Source organism: Zingiber officinale, chromosome 6B, assembly GCF_018446385.1.
Source record: "Zingiber officinale cultivar Zhangliang chromosome 6B, Zo_v1.1, whole genome shotgun sequence".
NCBI classification, from domain to species: domain Eukaryota; kingdom Viridiplantae; phylum Streptophyta; class Magnoliopsida; order Zingiberales; family Zingiberaceae; genus Zingiber; species Zingiber officinale.
Window position 1 is genome coordinate 18,686,092 of NC_055996.1, and position 20,661 is coordinate 18,706,752.

The window sequence follows — 20,661 nt, forward strand, 5'->3', positions numbered from 1 at the left end:
TGGATGATGAGTAAATTTTCTTTTTTTTTGGTTTTTTTATTTGGTACCGTGCATTCAGTTTATACTAATTAATTAATTATGTGGTGTTATAGGAATAGAAGAATAATTTTAATCTTTTTATTATTTTTATCTGAGTTTGATATTTAAGGTAATTTTTTTTTAATAATTTTTAATTTTTATATTTTTAAAATTTTTAGTACATTTAGAATATTTTGAATTTTTGGTATGTTCAATTTTTTTTTTTAATGATTTCTTTCCTTATATTGTGTTAAGATTTCTTTCCTTATATGTGTTAATTCAGTGAATTTTCTCTAGCTTCGACAGATTTGGTATTTAGAGTATTTCTGATAATTTTTTTTTTATATTTTTATATGTTTAGTCCATATTTTAGATTTTTACTATGTTTAATTTTTTGTTTTGTTTTGTTAGGTTGGTAGTTTATATAAATAATTATTTAGGTGGATTATTGTTGGCTGTATTTTTAGGTCGTCTATGAAAATTATTGGTTAATTCATCGAAGTTTAGACTCTGTTTTTAACAGTTTGAATCATCATCTTTATCTCCACAAACTAATCCAATCCAACTTCCCAATCTGTTAAAAACATCTTCATGCGATTTACCCCGCAGTTCTACGTATCCTATAAAAACATCTTGAATTTCACTATTTAAAAACCCCTGTTTTTTCTTCCGCTGAACCTGAACGAGTTCTTGTTCTTGGCGTCCGAAATTGCAAGAAGAAGGGGATTAGGAGTACAATCTACAGCAAGAGCAATGCAAGGAAGGTGCTAGTTGAGAGCGAAGGAGAAGGAAGGTTATTCGCTGGAGATGGTTTTGCGGAGGCGCCGTCGACCCGACCGGCGAGTGGCACCGGCGTCGAAGTTTCTCTCCGCCGCCGCTCTCCTCTTCCTCCTCGTCCTCGCCTTCCGCTGCTTCCTCGCCTTGTCGTCCCTCTTCGACCGCCACCGCCCACCCTGTCGCTCCAACTCCTCCTGCTCCTTCCCGGTACGCACGCTCGTCGAAACACCTCATTAATTTGGCCGGTTTCTTGTCTTCGAAACGCCTCGTTCCTCGACAATCCTGAGTTGGTTTCCGTGATATGAACTAAACAGAGTGGGGGAGAGAGCCGAGCGATGGACCTTTGGGCCTCCGAGACGTCCAAAGATTTCTACGGGTGCAGCCATGCCAGCATTGGTTTCTCACGTAGGCATATTCCTCAATCCTCATAGCTAGCTGCTTCTTTCTCTGATCAAATCCAAATGCCGTCGCTTTCATTCTACAGCTGCAGGCGAGAACACACTTGCCAATAGGTATTTGGTGATCGCTACTAGCGGAGGTCTGAATCAACAAAGAACAGGGGTCAGTGCCCGCTCATCTTTTTCCTTCTTGCTGCTTCAATATTTGTTTGCTTTCTTAAATCCCCCCCTGCATTTGCAGATCATAGATGCTGTTGTCGCAGCTAGACTTTTGAGAGCGACCCTTATCGTTCCTATCCTGGATCAGACATCCTTCTGGGCGGATTCGAGGTCAGTCAGTCAGTCTGTCTGTCAAGCACCGATGAACATTCCAAAAAGTAAAAAAAACTCCATTGTGAAGAACCATATATATATACATCCTTTGCAGCAATTTCAGTGAGATTTTTGATGTCGACTGGTTCATCAACTCTCTGTCCAATGATGTCAAGGTTATCAAACAACTCCCCGAAAATGACGGCGAGGGCATTTGGAGTCCTCATACGATGCGTGTTCCCAGAAAGTGCTCCGCAATTTGCTATCAGACTCGAGTTCTGCCCGTGTTCATGAAGAAGAACGTGAGTCACTTAGAACTGGATAGTGAGATGTGAACTGATTCTTCATGGCTGCTGCACAGCTAACTAGAATACTGAATTAATGTTTTTGCCACGATGCAGGTTGTTAAACTTACAAAATTTGATTATAGGCTCGCGAACCAGTTGGAGACAGATCTTCAGAAATTGAGATGCCGAGTGAACTATCATAGCTTGAAATTCACAGACCAGATACAAAATATGGGCGACAAACTGATCCATAGGATGAATGCTAAAGGCAATGACCACTTCATTGCCCTTCACTTGAGGTTCGAAGCAGATATGCTCGCCTTCTCTGGATGCTATTACGGAGGAGGAGAGAGAGAAAGAACTGAATTGGGCGCAGTACGCAAACGATGGAAAACGTTACGTGTAAGGCATCGATTTGCACCTCGATCGATCTGAATCAAACTGTGAGAATCTTATTATTACTATTTCAGGCAAGCAATCCCGAAAAGGAACGCAGGCATGGTAAATGCCCGCTCAAGCCTGAAGAGGTCGGGCTGATGCTCAAGGCACTGGGCTTCGGAAGGGATGCTCATCTCTACGTGGCTTCCGGCGAGATCTATGGCGGAGAAGAAAGACTAGCACCTCTCAAGGCATTATTCCCCAACCTTCACTCCAAAGAGACCTTAGCCACCGAAGAAGAGCTGGCGCCGTTCTCGTCCTACTCGTCCCGAATGGCCGCACTCGATTTCATTGTTTGCGACGGCGGCAGCGTATTCGTGGCCAACAACAACGGCAACATGGCCAAGATACTGGCCGGCCGAAGGTGCGTGGATCGATATGCTCGCTCATAATCGTGTCATACAAAGATACTCTGTGGCTAACTAGCTCGATGCATGGCATCTGGATTGGTACAGGAGATATTTCGGGCACAAGAGGACGATAAGGCCGAACGCGAAGAAGCTACACACTCTGTTTCTGAACGTAACTGACATGCCCTGGGAAACGTTCTCATCGAGAGTTCGTGCGTTCCAGAAAGGTTTCATGGGAGAGCCAAACGAGGAGACAATTGGCAGAGGAGGGGGAGGAGGATTCCATGAAAATCCTTCAGCGTGCATATGCGAAAAGCATTTTGTGCCGTATTATCTCCGCGCCGAGTTTGACAAGAGAGCGAAGAGGAAGGGAAACAAGAGCTATGGGGAGGTGACAGGTTACTTTTCAGGAGGAGACAAGAATTTGGGGTGGACGGATTTGGATTACGAGGAAACTGAGAGTCCCTCCAATGGAACAGACTTGGATTATGATGAACTAATCTAGAAGAAATAGTCCCACATTCCTCGAAACGAATAACTAGTATAAAGTATAATGATAATTGTTTAATCTTAAAGGAACAGATAATAAGGCTATCCTACGTAATTATGTTTCTTGATTGAAACTTTCAAATTTTCTGTGGTGATCCTTAATTTTGAAGATTTATGTGTTATAAGATTTAGCTAATGTGTTCACTTTAATCAAATTAAATAGTAAATTCATCTTTAGCATAAACAACTACTCAGTAAGATTTGAATAAGCCCGTCTCTTGGTAGGGTATCAACGGCGGGAATATTTGGAAGACATTTTTTTAAATATACTCTAATCTTAAATAATTATAGAATGGATTTAAAATCATCCAGTAATTTCTCTCTCTTTATTATTTTTTTTGTTAAAAATAAAAAAAATATATATATTTAATGGTGAAATTTGGGATATTTAATAGATGGACTCCATAAATATTTATTTTGTGGAATATTTGATAGATTTAAGATATTTGAAAAAGTAAGATACGTGGGATTTAATCTTATTGCGGATGCTCAAACATGTTTTTTAAAATATCTCCTAATCTTAAATATCCACAATTAGACCTAGATATTATGGAATGGATTTAAAACCATCTAGTGATTTTTCTCTTCGTGTGTGTGTATATATATATATATATATATGGTGGAATTTGAGATATTTAAAAGTAGAATATTTAATAGGCGAGCCCATAAATGTCTGTTTTGTGGAATATTTGATTGTGTGATTTAAGATATTTAAAGAGTGAGATATTTGATTGATATGTGAATGTAGGAATTATAAATATTTGATAGAAATATTCGGTCTTATTATGGATGTTCTAAATATTTTATTGTGGAATTTGAGCATCCATAATAAGACTAAATATTTCTCTTAAATTTTTGTAATTCCCACACACACATCTTAATCACATATCTCACTCTTCAAATATCTTAAATCTCATAATCAATTATTCTATAAAACAAATATTTATAGGATCCACCTATTAAATATCTCTCTTAAATATCCTAAATATCACCATTAAATATTTTTTATCTAAAAAAATAAAGAGAGAGAATATACCTAGTGATTTCAAATCTCCTCGTCTGGAGGATATTTGAATAAATATCTTCTTCAAATATTTTCATCGTGCATACTCTTAAAGCATCTCCAATGTAAAATTTGTCAAAGTTCTGTAAAATAAAAAAAACTTTAATAAAAAAGCTTCAAAATGATTAAGGTGAAATTTGAGGTTTTAGGTTCTAACCTTGAAAAAATAATTTTTTTCGCTTAAAGTGAAGGTAAAGTCAATAATTAATGATAAAATAATATTACAATTCTTTTAAAATAATTAAAAATTAAGTTATTTTAGGAAGCATTTAATTATAATAGGTTATTTTTATTTTAAGAATAAATATAATCTATACATTAAAAAATATAACTATAATTAAATCGAAATTAATTAAATTAAAAAACATAAGTTAATTAATTTATTAATTATTAATTATAAATAAATAAATTAAATATCATAATTAATTAAAATATTAAATGATATATATATATATATATATATATATATATATATATATATATATATATATATATATATATATATATATATATATATATATATATATATATATATAGATATATATATATTGCACGTTAATTAGGCATACATGTTGAAATCGTTATTTACGTGTGGCCTCTCTTCTGCGTTGTTTTGTTTGCAGACCAACACATTTAATTTGTGTTTCTTTTTCTTTTCTATTTCTCACCTAACACGTTTTGACTTTTTCGTTTTTTCCACATAGCACACTTTCTTCGTCGCCTCCAAAGTCGAATGCTCTACAAAAGTGAAAACTAGGGCAACCCTATTTTGCCGTCGCGGCGTCGTCCTTGCCGTTCGTCGTGGTTCCTCGCGCTACAAACCTTCGACGAGAAGCTAGGGCAACCCTATTTCGCAGTCGCGACACTGTCCTTGTCCTATTTTGCCGTTGCGACGCTGTACTTGCCGCTCCGGTGTTCCTCGCTCTTAGATCCTCATGCGGCCACGAAGCTTCCAGATCGCGCCCCTTAGTACCGCCCATTATTCTCGCTACCGACCTCTCGCCGCAGTCCCTCTCTGTGAGACTCCTTGTTCATAGTTTTGGTTCCTCTTCTACTTCCCATTCTTCATTTTTGAAATTAACAACTGCTGGAAAATATGAAATTACAACTGTTGGATCTTGTGTGAGTTTCATCGTTTAAATGTTTAGGACGACAAGTAATGTATCAAAATCATGTTGGCTATGGTTATTCTTATTTCTATTTCCATGAGTCTTTAGTGGATGCATTCTTCTTGTTTGTTTCACATGATAATGTTGGTGCAGTAAGCATCCGACGATCGAACCTCAGTTTTGATAATGACAAAGGGATTCAAAGTTAAGATTCATTGTTATCTAACGTGATTAAATAAGGTTTCAGGAAAGTCCTAACTACGGTTAGGCAGGGGAAAATCCTAAGGGGGGGGGGGTAACCTTAGGTCCTAGGGGGTGGTAACCCTAGGTGAAGGAAAATCCTAAGGGGGGGAGGGGTAACCTTAGGTCCTAGGGGGCGGTAACCCTAGGTGGAGGAAAACCCTAAGGGGCGGCAACTTTAGGTCCTAGGGGGCGGTAACCCTAGGTGGAGGAAAACCCTAAGGGGCGGTAACCTTAGGTCCTAGGGGGTGGTAACCCTAGGTGGAGAAAAACCCTAGGGGGCGGTAACCCTAGGTCCTAGGGGTGGTAACCCTAGGCGGAAAGTCCAGTCGGTCTGGAGGACTGGACTGACATTAGGTAAATCTCCTGAGTGGAGTAGGTGAGGACGCGTTCCCTGTAGAAGGAACAATAGGCGTCGGGTCGACCTAGGGTTTTCGGTCGGAAATCCGAAGTCAGACCCGGGCAGTCCAATGACTGTCAAACTTCATGTTTATAATATTATATGTGCTAACTTTTGTTTTGCAGGATATGTTTGTGTTTTGGGTCTAACATGCCTTGCAGGTACGAAAGAACAAAGTTAAGCCTCGGATAAACAGTGTCCGAGGCGCCTCCATGGAACTTGGAGGCGCCTCGGGTGCAAGGCTAAAGCTGGCTGCGAAGTGGAGCTGGAGGCACCTTCATAGGGATTGAAGGCGCCTTGGACCATTGATTGAAGGCGCCTTGGAGCTTTGATGAAGGCGCCTTCAGGTTGGGATAAGCAGCAGTCAGCGGAGGTTATCGCAGCGTAGGAACAGGGATAAGTTTTGGGGTTTAAGGCGCCTTGACTGGCACTGGAGGCGCCTTCAACGTCCAATAAAAGGACATCTCGACCAGCAGTTCAGAACATCCGATTCCAAGCAATCCTTCTGATACAAGCTGCCTACGAGACGATCCCGAAGTGCTGCGACTTGACACCGACAACCCGGAGCTCTAAATCTACTATTTCTCTTGTTGTTGGTAAATTTAATAGCTTTATTGTAATTAGTTTATAACACATTTCCGAAATATAGTTGTTGCCCACGGAAAGCGATCAAGGATCGCGGGCCTTCGAGTAGGAGTCGATCTAGGCTCCGAACGAAGTAAATTCTCCTGTGTCTCTGTGTTTGTTTCTTTATTCCGCTGCATGTTTTAACTTCGATAATTTTACGAATCGAACGAAATAGCCACGAGCGCTATTCACCCCCTCTAGCGCTTCTCGATCCAACAGATAATACTGTGTTAGATCACTGGCAACATTCTTTTTTTTTTTTTTTTATGTATATTTGATTTAGAATGTTTTTTCTGGCTATATGATGATGATATGCAGAGTCTCATTTTATCTGAATCTGAAATTTTCTAACAATGGATGAAAATTACGGTAAAGATCAGTTATACATTCCTCAAGTTGTAGATGCCCGAAAGCTAAAATATGGGATGGAATTCTCATCAATAGATGAGACATTTTCATTCTATAGCCAATATGCACATGAATCTGGATTTAGTGCCAAGATAAATAGTAGCAAGAAAAATAAGATGACAAATGAAGTTGTGTGGAAAACATTTGTTCGCTTTAAAGAAGGGCATACAGATGATCAACGGAATAAACAAGAAAAAGGTGATCAACGGACAAGGGAAAGAGCACGTGACGAAGTTAGAACTGGTTGTAAGTCGAAGATTTCACTTGTCAAGGAACAAACTGGGCATTCATGGGTTGTCACTAACTTTATAGAAGGTCATAATTATCCACTCTCAACACCTTCAAAGGTCCATTTACTACGCTCACATCACAATGTTTGAGATGCAAAAAAAAGCATTGACTCAACGATTTCCAGAGGTTAATGTGCCAACTTGTCAACAAATGCGATTACTAGAGTGGAATTTCTCTCAACTTGTCAACGATTTCCAGTAATTTCTCTCTTTTTATTTTTTTTTAAAACATAAATATATATATATTTAATGATGAAATTTGGGATATTTAATAGATTATAGATGAACTTCGTAAATATTTATTTTGTGGAATATTTGATGGATTTAAGATATTTGCGGATGCTCAAATATATTTTTTTAAATATCTCCTAATCTTAAATATCCACAATTAGATGGAGATATTATGGAATGGATTTAAAATCATCCCATGATTTCTTTCTTTGTTTTTTTTAATGGTGGAATTTGAGATATTTAAGAGTGGAATATTTAATAGATGAGCTCATGAATATTTATTTTGTGGAATATTTGATTGTGTAATTTAAAATATTTAGGCTCTGTTTGATTTGTAGGATATGATTAATGGTGTAGGTGGGATAGGGATTAATGGTGTGATAAATAATCTCTTGGGAGAGCCAATGATTATTTATCACACCATTAATCCCTATACTATTAATCATATTCCACCTACCAAGCACTCTCTATCACACCAATAATCCCTAACACCATTAATCCTATCCTACAAATCAAACGGAGCCTTAAAGAGTGATATATTTGATTGATATATGGATGTAGGAATTATAAATATTTGATAGAAATATTTGGTCTTATTATGGATGTTCAAAATATTTGATTGTGGAATTTGAGCATCCACAATAAGACTAAATATTTCTCTTAAATATTTATGATCTCCACATACATATCTAAATCATATATCCCACTTTTCAAATATCTTAAATCTCATAATCAATATTCTATAAAACAAATATTTATAGGGTCCATCAATTAAATATCTCTCTTAAATATCCTAAATATCACCATTAAATATTTTTTATTTTAAAAAAACAAAGAGAGAGAATATACCCGGTGATTTCAAATCTCCTCGATTGGAAGATATTTGAATAAATATCTTCTCCAAATATTTCCATCATGGATACTCTTAGAGAATCTCGAATGTAAAATTTGTCAAAGTTTTGTAAAATCAAAAACTTTAATGATTGAGGTGAAATTTGAGGTTTTTAGTCCTAAGCTTTAAAAATTAATTTTTTTCCTCTTAAATGAAGGTGAAGTCAATAATTAATGATAAAATAATATTACAATCCTTTTAAAATAATTAAAAAATAAGTAATTTTATGAAGAATTTAATTATAATAGGTTATTTTTTATTTTAAAAATAAATATAATCTATATGTTAAAAATATAACTATAATTAAATTGAAATTCATAAGTTAATTAAATATTAAAAAATTTATCAATTAAATTAAATTAAAAATCATAAGTTAATTAATTTATTAACTATAAATTATAAATTATAAATTATAAATTATAAATTATAAATATATATATATATATATATATAGAGAGAGAGAGAGAGAGAGAGAGAGATAGAGAGAGAGAATTGCTCCACTACGGACCGCCTCCTTTTGTGCATTCGTGCACGCCTCGACTCAAGGCACCGATAATCATGATTTTACTGCATTATTTTGACTCATTTATGCATGGTTTTGATGTTGGTTTCATAGTTTAAATCATGGTTACATTACATTTTTGTGCATTGCATAGATTTTGGACTTAATTACAAATTATATTATTTTTGGTGTTATTTGATGCTAATATTTGATTCTTATTTTGTAGGCATCAAAGGATCTTAGATTTGGATCTATTTGGACTGGAATTGGGCTTGAATCGGAGTTCAAAAGACAAGATCAAGCTTTGGGTCGATTTGGGCCGTTTATCAAGAATAGGACAGATCTGGACCATCCGTTGAAGATCTGGCCGATCCAACCTAATGGGGAGTAGATATGAGCCATTGATGAAGATCCAGAAGTTTTGATCCAGATCTGAGTTCATCTAGCCATTGATCCAGCCCGAAACAATCTGGGCCGTTCATTGAAGACTGGGAAGATCCAGGGCATCCAGTGATGATCTGATCGATCCGACTTACGGGAGGGTAGATCCAGACCCTAGATCAACATCAGTACCTTTGGATCAGATTTTGGTCAAGCTTTCACCGTTGATTTAGCTCCAAATTGCTCCCAGCCGTCCGTTCAGATCCAATCTGATTCAAAACAGAAGCTACAGTACCCAGCTTCCTTCGTCGATCTCTCCACGCACAGCAGCTTCGTCCCGGCGACATTTCTTCGGATTTCGACCCCTTTCCTTCTCCGATCAATTCTTTCAAGCTTCAACCTCATTGTAGAACTTCATTGCAGCTCATCCCGATCTTCTGGAGCCATTGAAGGGTGTTCCCTCCGGTGGAATTTGGCTCTTGGATCTTCTCTGTTCCAGCGCGATTTGGAGGTGTTCCTCCAATCGGCGACTCCGATTCACATCAGCGACTATCGGCGGTGGTCCTCCGGTGTTCCTGAGCTCCATCCGACAGCATACCATCATCTGCAACTTCATCCCAGATCCAGAGCTCAGATTTGCAGATTTTCGGGCCATTCTTGGGTTTAGGGTTGTTCTTAGCTCGTCGGGGGTGGTCCGTCGGCGTTGTTGAACACTCCTAGAGATGATAAGCACTGAGATGCTCCATTGAGGTCCATAGTTGGGTGGTCTCGACATTGGCACTCTTGTGTGACGGCAAGAGTGTGAAACTTGTATGGATTGGTTGTGAGTTGGATTGGTTAGTATTTATTTCGTTTTATTAGTGTTTTATTAGTGTTCTTATCATTGCAATTTAGCATTTCTTTGTTTTGTTGAAGTTTAATTCATGTTTGGTAGTTGTTTAATTCTTGTTTGTTGCTTGGTTAAGTGTTTAGAGTTTAAATTCAAGCTAGAGTTTTAATTGGTGTTGTAGATCAGATTTATTTGCATCTTGTATTTCATTCCTTAGTTTAAGAGTGTGTCAATGATTTAATCTCAATGTAGGAGTGACAATGCGTTAAGGTTTGATTGTTGGCACATAGGTAGGTTTTAGTTATGCTTTAGATTAATTTCTTTACTGCTGTGTTTTCCTTTGTAGATTTATATTCAAAGCTTTAAAACCCCCAACTCCATTTTTATATCGGAAACCCCAAAAATAGGAATAAAAATACAATACTAAATTACATCATACTGTTGGTTCCTCGGATCGATCCTGGGCTCGTTACTACAACGTCATTGTTAAATTAAGGGGTTCAGTGAAATATACATTTGTTAATTTGATAAGCCTATTTGTGACATTTAATATAGATTTTGTGGCTTATCAAATTTTGGCGCCGTTGCCAAGGATAATATGCAATGTTTAGTAATTTTAGGATTGTTGTTTTGATTGCTTTCATGATATATATTCATGTGTTGATTTTATTTGTTCCTGAGTCTTCTAATTTTATTTGCTAGTGTTTCAGTGTAAGAACAGGAAATTCATGTGACCATGGATCCATATCATCAGTATTTTGGAGATGGGATGAAGAATTATTTGTATCAGCCTCAGACTCAGTTCTATCAGTCCTACCTACCTATGGAGCAGCGGAATAGGTATGAGGATGCACAAGAACAAATTGAAGAATCAATGTGGAAATGCAATGAAGTTATGCAACAAATGAGAGAGCATCAAGAGCAACAATTTGTAAGGATACAAAATATACAGAGTCAGTTAGATCAGATAGCATCATCTATTAATCAGTTACAAGCACAAAGAGTCAGTGAAGAGGTGGATTGTGGAGATCTTGTCAGGCCTGACACTACTTCTATTTCTTCACAAGAATTTTCTAATATTATTTGTGATGATGATGTAATTGTTCAAATTATTGATTCTACTGATGCTATTGCTTTAGATGTTGTTGAAGATGCAGGTTTTGATGTAGAAGATGATTTAAGTGTAGGGGAATGCTTACTGGAAGCATTACCTCAAGAATCACCAAGAATGGAGGATGTAAGTGTAGGGACTTGTGCTATGGAGCCAAGCACCCAAGAATCACTACATGAAGATGTACATACACCAGAACTGGAGTTTGAGCCATTAGTTGATGAGATAGAGGTAACAAGCACCACTCCAGGTACCTCTCAAGATGACAAGGTGAGTATTTTGTGTAATTTTTCAGAGAATTTTATTGAGGTATCAATTGTTGATTTTATTAGTTGTGATGCAATTCTTGATATATATTTTGCCCACACTAATATTCTCCTATTTTCTTTTTACCCCACATGCATGTGGGAGGTGTTTATTTTTATTGATGTTGTAGGAGAACATGAGCTTCCGGAGTGGGTGCTAAAATTGAACCGATTAAGACCTCCGGAGAGAGTTTTGAAAGGAAAAATGAGTAATAAGTTGATTAGAACCATGATTACTCCACTTCCGGGGTGGATTCTTCTTTTTGAACCTTCTTCGACCACCGGGAAATGAAAGGGGAGTTGGTTCTAATTTAGCTTCCTTTTGCATTTTAATTCATGCTTGTGTTTAGTTTTTGCTTTAATAAATTCTTTATACGTTTCTTTAGTTTCATACTTTGCATTTTGCATTTTACTTACATACTTTGCATTTAGTTTGGTATACATAGCATGTCATTTGAATAAAAATTCTCCATGAATTGTTTAGTAATATTTTTAAGATGGTAAAAGTCTTTTAAATTTGATCATCAATTTTAGGTCATATGACATGATTGAATGCTTTACTTACATGATATTGGTTAATTTGGTAGTGGATTCCATGTTGATTGATTGAGCTTGTTTGCATGAATATTACCTAGTGAGGTCCACTTTAAGCCTATACCTCATTATTTTCTTTGTGAGACATGCACTCATAGCTATTGAAACTCTAGAACTTGCTTAGTTTCTTTTCAAAGCCATAATAGCATATGTATGCGTGGATATAAAGGATATTTGTCATTCTTGTTCTCTCACAATTTCAAATTCCTTTCTCCATAATTTTCTTGAAACATTCTCATCTAGCGTTTTAACCTTTAATTACCTTTGTTTGCTCTATTTCATTGATAGTTTTGGATTAATTGCTTGATGAGTTAGCTTGACCGAAATGGATAAAAGTTCAAGTGTGGGGGAGGGTTTGCAATTGTGTTTAGATTTAAGAAGCATATGTTGAATTCATGGAGGTTCCATATTTTAAATTGATTGGAAATTTTGAAATGGGAAATCAATTCAAGAGTCATTTTTGTTGGAAAGCTTTTACGACAGAATTTTCATTGAGATTTTCCAGAAGTGGATTCTGAAATTCAGTCCAGAAACTGAAATTTACTGCTGTAATTCTGCATTTATTGAAATCCACTTCATTCTCAGTTGGTGTGGAGTAGCTATGAACATGAAAAGAAATTTGAGCTGTTGAGTAGGAATTTCTCAATGATGCAGATTTCAGAGGTTGCTGGAATTTTTATGAGTCAGATGTTCAAAGTTTAGTGCCAATTTGGGAATTAAATTTCTATGAGCTTGAATTGATAAAACTTGGAAATCTTTGGAGGTTGATTTGATAGGGATCTTAAGAGGCTAGATGTAAAGAAATTGGAATTTTTGTTGGCTAAACTATGCAAAGTTGATACAAAGTTATGTGGAAATGCTGAAATCTACACCTTGCTGTGCAGAAAGGGTTTAAAGCTATTTGTTCATTAAAAAAATTGAAACCTAGCTTTTGTTTTAGAGTTGATAGATGCTGATTGTGTGTCACTAGATTTTATCTGATTTTTAAGACTGAAATTGAATACAAATCAGACTCACATTTGGAGCTGGAACTTAGCATTCGATTCTGTAATCTTGGTTTGATTGCTGCTGTGCAGAATGGAGATTGCTGCTGTGCAGAATGGAGATTGCTGCAGGTTTTGGATTTATGGAGCTGTACCAGATTGCATTGTCTATTTGGGTATTGCTGTGAACATAATCAGGGATTGAATATATGGTTTCCATCTCAGAAAGCTCCTTTAATTTAGCAAAAATCAGGAAACAGAGGGAATGGAAATGAGTTTTGCAGTGCTGGAATTTCACAGAATGTGCAGAATTAAAGTTTGAATTGATGTATCAGTTGTGTGCCAGAATTTGTTATAAGTATTCAGTTTGTAAAAGTTCAAGTAAAGCATTTGGTTTCCCATTACCATTTGGGTTGCCAATCTTCTTAAATCTACTGTGAGTCAAAGCATTCAACTATAATGGAAGAGGTTCTTGAAATTGTCCAGCTCCATTGTAGTGCAAGAAATCAGCAAGTTGGCCTGATTGTTGCTGTTAAGGGAAGCTTTCCAATGTCAACTTGAGTACTAATGAAGAAACAGTAGCACAGAGGTTGAGGAAACAAGTGACAGTAACTCCAGTGAATCCAGAATCTGAAAGCTTCAAATCTGTGATAGGCTGAAAGTCTGAAAACTGCATAATGAACACAATGATTTAGAGCAGAATTCAGATACACTGGTAGCTGTGGAAATCTGCAGAAATTCAAGTGCAGTGCTAAAATGTTGTGTATCAGATGATGTATCAAAATACAGTAGCAATTTTCATTTCTGCAGAATTCAGAGCAGTAGATTGGAAGCTGCAGAATTTTCGAAGCTGTACAATTCTGCACATGGATGCTTCATTAGCCTTGTTTCAATTCTGTAGTTAAGCAATAGAAATGCAATCTTTAAGTTGTTTGAACAACAAATGTCATCTGCATAGGAAGAAACTGGAAGTGGAAGCTATAAACAGGAATTGATAGTAATTCAGAGATTCATAACTTGGCATCTCAACCCTGTTTTGTGCTAACTTTTCTTGGTGTTTTTGTTTAGAATACTAATTGAATTCCAGTCCTATCAATTCAATGGTACTTTGTAAAATCTACAGAAATGAGATTTGTGATTGTGAAAAGTTCAATTGCTGTTGAGGAAGTTTTGAAATGTAATTGAGAGTTTAGAATTCATGTGAAATTAAAAACCTCTCAACTGAGGTAGTTCTAATTTTCTCAGTTACATGAAGCTCATATTCTATTGGCTCATAATTTAGACATCTCATGCTAGCTCTAGACATCAGCAGATAGAAATCAATTCCTATCACTCTAGTACTAATTGATACCTTATAGTGAACCTAATTTGAATGACTTAAGCTTGAAATTTATAAGATTCCAAAGTTGGGAACTCAAGCTGTTAAATAAACAGAATCAAGAGCTTAAGTTCAATTTTGAAAATCTTGGACAGTTTCAATGATTGGAATTCAAGAAGGGAAGGGAGAGTTTCGATTACTATGTGCCTAGTTCCTTATGGGGCTTAGTGATCAATGAAAAGGCCAAGTGAGCTATTGCTATGTGCCACTTTTGTGCCAACTTTCTCTTTAAATTCTCAAATCATTGAGAAATTCAAGTAAAGGTATTGCATTTTCAGTAACAAATGGTGTTCCCTTCTTTCTTGGTCTTCTACAATTGATTTGTATAGATTTTCGATTTCAAAAACTGCTAGAAGCCCAAAATCGTGAGTTGCTGAAATGGTATTTTTGAGCTGTTTGAAATCTGAGCTTGAGGAATTAGGAGTCGAATTTAAATTGGTGTGAACCATTTCATTCAAGAAACAGTCCCTATTGTAATCAAAGATCTGAAAAAGGAGTAATGAAGGCAATGCCAGAAATTTGGTACAGGAACAGTGGTAATTGTAAACAGAAATGCAGATTTCTGTAAGACTTAAATCTGAGATGCAATCTTTGATTTTGGATTTTGAAGATTTTTACAAGAATAAATGAAGGATGCATATAAGGGTTCTGATCCAAAACAGAAATGAAGGCATTATAGAAGCTGAAATCATTCAATTCATTGAAGTTGTACCAGATCTGTTTGAGATTGATCTGAAACAAAGTTTCAGAATTTTTATATTCTTCAATGAAGGATCTCAAGCTTTGAAGCATGAAGAACTAAGCTCGGTAAAAGAGTTCAGTTGGCTTTGGAATGATGAAAGCTTCAATTCAAAGCAAAGCTGATGAGTACAACTTCAGCAGTTGATACAAAGCAAAGCTGCTGTATTTTGTGCAAGTTGTGGATGTTACTTCACTGCATGTTCCTTATTCCATGCTAATACTTCCATGATTTGAATTGAGATCACAACAAATGAAAACTAATGAGGATGACTGTTGGAAAAAAAAAAAAACAGAAATCAGAAAACAGATTTTGGTTATAGCTTTTCATGGTAAAAATCAGAAATCAGAAAACTTTTCATGGCTGATTTCTTGATGAATCAAATTGAAAGTCCTATACAGCAATGAGCACTATACTTCTTTGTGAAATGAAATCTTTAGTGACATTTCAGATTGCTTAATTCTGGAAATCTGCATGAACAGAATGGAGAGGCTGGAATTCGGATTGTTGCTGTTGATGAAATTGAACTGATGTCTGCTGAAATTCTGTTTAATCCTTCATCAACCCATCCTTTTCCGTTTGAAGTTGGTATAAAACCTGTGGAAGACCTTCAAACTGTTGGCTGTAAACTTTGGAATGAAGCAAACAGATTATTACAGTGCTGAATTATGTAAGAATGTAGTTTGCTGTGCAGTTTGTGTGAATTCATTGGATGTGAATCCGAGAAAAGCTCTCTTGGTTCCATACTTGATACTACACATCAACCTAGGATTTCTGAACCATATTCAAATTCAGATTCATTTCTTCTTGCTGATATTTATTAGCAGTCAAGATATGTTCGTCCAGAGGTAATGAGAATTTAAGTTTCCATCTACACATGGTGTAATTTCCTTGAACAGCAAGTTTAAATTAGAACTGAATTGCTAGGAAAGCTTTGTATTGTTGGTGATTTCCTCCTAGCAATCCATGATTATCTGCTGATGTTGTTTAACTCACTTCGAGGAGGTAATTGCCAAGACACCACATTGTGGCGTGTTTCCATTTGGGTTGCTATAATCTTTGAATTTCAAAGTTGGTCTGTTGGTTGTTCATCCTCCAAGTTCAGAATCTGATTTGCCAATTTTGAAGTTGATCTGCTGAGATACATTGTTATGTGTTAAAGAACATTGGAGCTGCCTAAATTTGATTAGCAAATTTTGGAGCTGATTTCTAAGGTGGAACAATTCAGAAATGAAGAAACTTTTTTTTTCCAGAATGTTGCTCCTAGCAGTTTGTTCAATTAATCTCTTATTACCTTAGTGCCAAATAACAATCTGAAGTGCTGAAAGATTAAACAATGACATGCTGGATACCGAATCTAGAATTCATATTTGTGTGCCAATTCGTGTGGAAATTTCATGTTGTGTGCCAAGTTCTGTATTTCCTAAAATTCTGCCCAAATGACTAAGTTTTGCTGCTGATTTTAAGCTAAATTTCTGCTGTTACAAGATCAGAAAGTTCTTCTTCGCTTTTGGCAGAATTTGTTGCTGCATATGTTTGAATTCAGATTCTATTTACAGCAACAGCGGCTCCTTACAAGTTTGTTTGTTTTGTTTGAGTCTATGATGTGTTTCATTGTCCGAGACGGTCAATGGTTTAAATGTGGGGGAGGGTGTTGGATACGTGATGTGATATTAGTTTCAAAATGCTGAATTGAAGTGAAAAACAGAAACAAATTGTTGGCAAATCAAGAGTATCAAGTGTGAAGGAAGAGTATCAAGATTTTCGGTTTGCTAATCAATTTGAATAGGAGGTTAGCTTGATACTTTGAAATGGTAACGACAAATGGTATTTACCTCTTTTCACATCAAAAGGGTCAACTCATCAAGTAAATTCCTTCCATACTCTCATTCTTTTCACTAAATACTTTTCTTTTGCCAATTTCATCCACTTTCATTGTTCTTTTTGCTTCCATTTCAATTCTTCATGATAAATTTCTTTTGATTCATGTATGCTATGTTTATAGTGGTGGAGATTTAGAAAATAAGCAAGCTTATGGTAGTGAAATGTTGTGAGTTGCATTGAGAGAGCTCCACATATATGCAATTTTGAGTGTGAGAGCTAGAATAGGTAAATTCCTTGTGAGATTGCAACTTGCTTAATTTTTCAATTAGATTGAAACTACCATACCTACTGATTATTGTTTGGATTGTATTCATGATTGTTAGTGATTTTTAAGATGATCTTAGTTAAATTCTTTTTACTATCTTCTAGGTATTGCTAGGGAATTTTCTATGGAGATGATTTTTAGTTTTCTTTACTTTCACGGGACGTTCAAGACTAAGTGTGGGGGATTTGATAACCATGATTTTACTGCATTATTTTGACTCATTTATGCATGGTTTTGATGTTGGTTTCATAGTTTAAATCATGGTTACATTACATTTTTGTGCATTGCATAGATTTTGGACTTAATTGCAAATTATATTATTTTTGGTGTTATTTGATGCTAATATTTGATTCTTATTTTGTAGGCATCAAAGGATCTTAGATTTGGATCTATTTGGACCGGAATTGGGCTCGAATCGGAGTTCAAAAGACAAGATCAAGCTTTGGGTCGATTTGGGCCGTTTATCAAGAATAGGACAGATCTGGACCATACGTTGAAGATCTGGCCGATCCAACCTAATGGGGAGCAGATATGAGCCATTGATGAAGATCCAGAAGTTTTGATCCAGATCTGAGTTCATCTAGCCATTGATCCAGCCCGAAACAATCTGGGCCGTTCATTGAAGACTGGGAAGATCCAGGCCATCCAGTGATGATCTGATCGATCCGACCTACGGGAGGATAGATCCAGACCCTAGATCAACATCAGTACCTTTGGATCAGATTTTGGTCAAGCTTTCACCGTTGATTTAGCTCCAAATTGCTCCCAGCCATCCGTTCAGATCCAATCTGATTCAAAACAGAAGCTACAGTACCCAGCTTCCTTCGTCGATCTCTCCACGCACAGCAGCTTCGTCCCGGCGACATTTCTTCGGATTTCGACCCCTTTCCTTCTCCGATCAATTCTTTCAAGCTTCAACCTCATTGTAGAACTTCATTGCAGCTCATCCCGATCTTCTGGAGCCATTGAAGGGTGTTCCCTCCGGTGGAATTTGGCTCTTGGATCTTCTCTGTTCCAGCGCGATTTGGAGGTGTTCCTCCAATCGGTGACTCCGATTCACATCAGCGACTATCGGCGGTGGTCCTCCGGTGTTCCTGAGCTCCATCCGACAGCATACCATCATCCGCAACTTCATCCCAGATCCAGAGCTCAGATTTGTAGATTTTCGGGCCATTCTTGGGTTTAGGGTTGTTCTTAGCTCGTCGGGGGTGGTCCGTCGGCGTTGTTGAACACTCCTAGAGATGATAAGCACTGAGATGCTCCATTGAGGTCCATAGTTGGGTGGTCTCGACATTGGCACTCTTGTGTGACGGCAAGAGTGTGAAACTTGTATGGATTGGTTGTGAGTTGGATTGGTTAGTATTTATTTCGTTTTATTAGTGTTTTATTAGTGTTCTTATCATTGCAATTTAGCATTTCTTTGTTTTGTTGAAGTTTAATTCATGTTTGGTAGTTGTTTAATTCTTGTTTGTTGCTTGGTTAAGTGTTTAGAGTTTAAATTCAAGCTAGGGTTTTAATTGGTGTTGTAGATCAGATTTATTTGCATCTTGTATTTCATTCCTTAGTTTAAGAGTGTGTCAATGATTTAATCTCAATGTAGGAGTGACAATGCGTTAAGGTTTGATTGTTGGCACATAGGTAGGTTTTAGTTATGCTTTAGATTAATTTCTTTACTGCTGTGTTTTCCTTTGTAGATTTATATTCAAAGATTTAAAACCCCCAACTCCATTTTTATATCGAAAACCCCAAAAATAGGAATAAAAATATAATCCTAAATTACATCATACTGTTGGTTCCTCGGATCGATCCTGGGCTCGTTACTACAACGTCATTGCAAAATTAAGGGGTTCAGTGAATATATTACATTATTAATTTGATTAGCAGATGTGACAGATTCGCTACATCAGGCACCTCCCATGCATCGGAGGTGCCTTCGTCGGTTTTTTTTTAACAGGGTTGAGGTGTGCTTATCCACTAGCTAGCTTATAGCTCCCCAAACTGCCACTGAACACATAGCGACGTCGGTTTGCTTAGCACCCCTCTCCTCCATTCTCCATCATAAACCTTTCCACTCCACTGTTTGTTCTTCAGCTCTGTACAATAATTTTTAGCCCTGATAGATCCTACAACGTACAAGTTCTAGCTGCTTTCTGTAATTTGCAGGGAACTTGTCAAACATCAATTCCCACATTGAATAAACCAATGGTAATTCATTTCATTTTAAGTTGTATATTAGAATGAAGGAAGGATTTATGCTACAACGTGCAAGGCCGACGCTTGTAGCGGCGCCTTTGCTTTGCTGCTACACGTTGTAGCAGCTACTTCGATAGTTAACTGCTACACATTGTAGCAGCTGGCTATTTTAGTTTCATTTTAAATTATAATTCTCTCTATTTCTATTATATACCGTTTATACACGATTCTCTTTATTGGACTTCCTGGATATTAAACTGTTAATTAATTCCACAGCTAGCTATTACAACATTGTAACAATTCCTTGGAATGTTAGCTGCTACAACGTTGTAGCAGTTACTTGGAATGTTAGCTACTACAATGCTATAGCAGCTAATTCGACGGTTAGCTGCTACAATGTTGTAGCAGTTACTTAGAATGTTAGCTACTACAACGTTGTAGTAGCTAATTCGTCGGTTAGCTGCTACAATGTTGTAGTAGCTACTTGGAGTGATAGCTGCTATAACACTGTAGTAGCTAATTCGTCGGTTAGCTGCTATAATGTTGTAGCGGCTACTTGGAATGATGGCTGCTATAACGCTATAGCAACTACTTGGAATGATAGCTGCTATAATGTTATAGCAGCTACTTGGAATGATAGTTGTTGCAACGCTGCAGCAACTAATTCGTCGGTTAGCTGCTACCGTTGGTGCAGTCGATCTTTAGAGTTTCGATGTTTGACAATATACCTAAGTCTGGTCAATTTGACCAAGGGTTAATCCAAACAGAACTTGATGTTTGGAAAAGAATAGTCTAGTCAGGACTAGATGACTAGCAAGAAGAAGTCCTAACTAGAGGTTAAGCAAAGTAGAAGTCCTGGTGAGTAAAGTTAGGCCCTAGTGAGTTAAGCTATGTAGTGGATGGAAGTCCTGGTGAGTGAAACCAGGCCCTAGTGAGTGAAGCTAGGTAGTGGAAGTCCTGTTAAGTGAAGTCAAATCCTAGTGAGTGAAGCTAAGTAGTGAAAGTCCTGGTGAGTGAAGTCAGGCCCTAGTGAGTGAAGTTAGGTGATGGAAGTCCTGATGAGTGAAGTCGAACCTTAGCGAGTGAAGCTAGGTGGAGGAAGTCCTAG

General features: G+C 36.8%; 1 protein-coding gene across 1 annotated transcript; it reads left to right on the plus strand.

Annotated features, from left to right (window-relative positions):
- Nucleotides 1–1,620: 1,620 nt before the first annotated feature.
- Nucleotides 1,621–3,085, plus strand: LOC121990815 (O-fucosyltransferase 16-like). Its single transcript, XM_042544881.1, has 4 exons — nucleotides 1,621–1,807; nucleotides 1,907–2,194; nucleotides 2,263–2,594; nucleotides 2,686–3,085. Exons 1-4 carry the CDS (start codon nucleotides 1,736–1,738, stop codon nucleotides 3,083–3,085), a joined length of 1,092 nt encoding a protein of 363 aa, XP_042400815.1. The 5' UTR covers nucleotides 1,621–1,735.
- The last annotated feature ends 17,576 nt before the right edge of the window (nucleotides 3,086–20,661 follow it).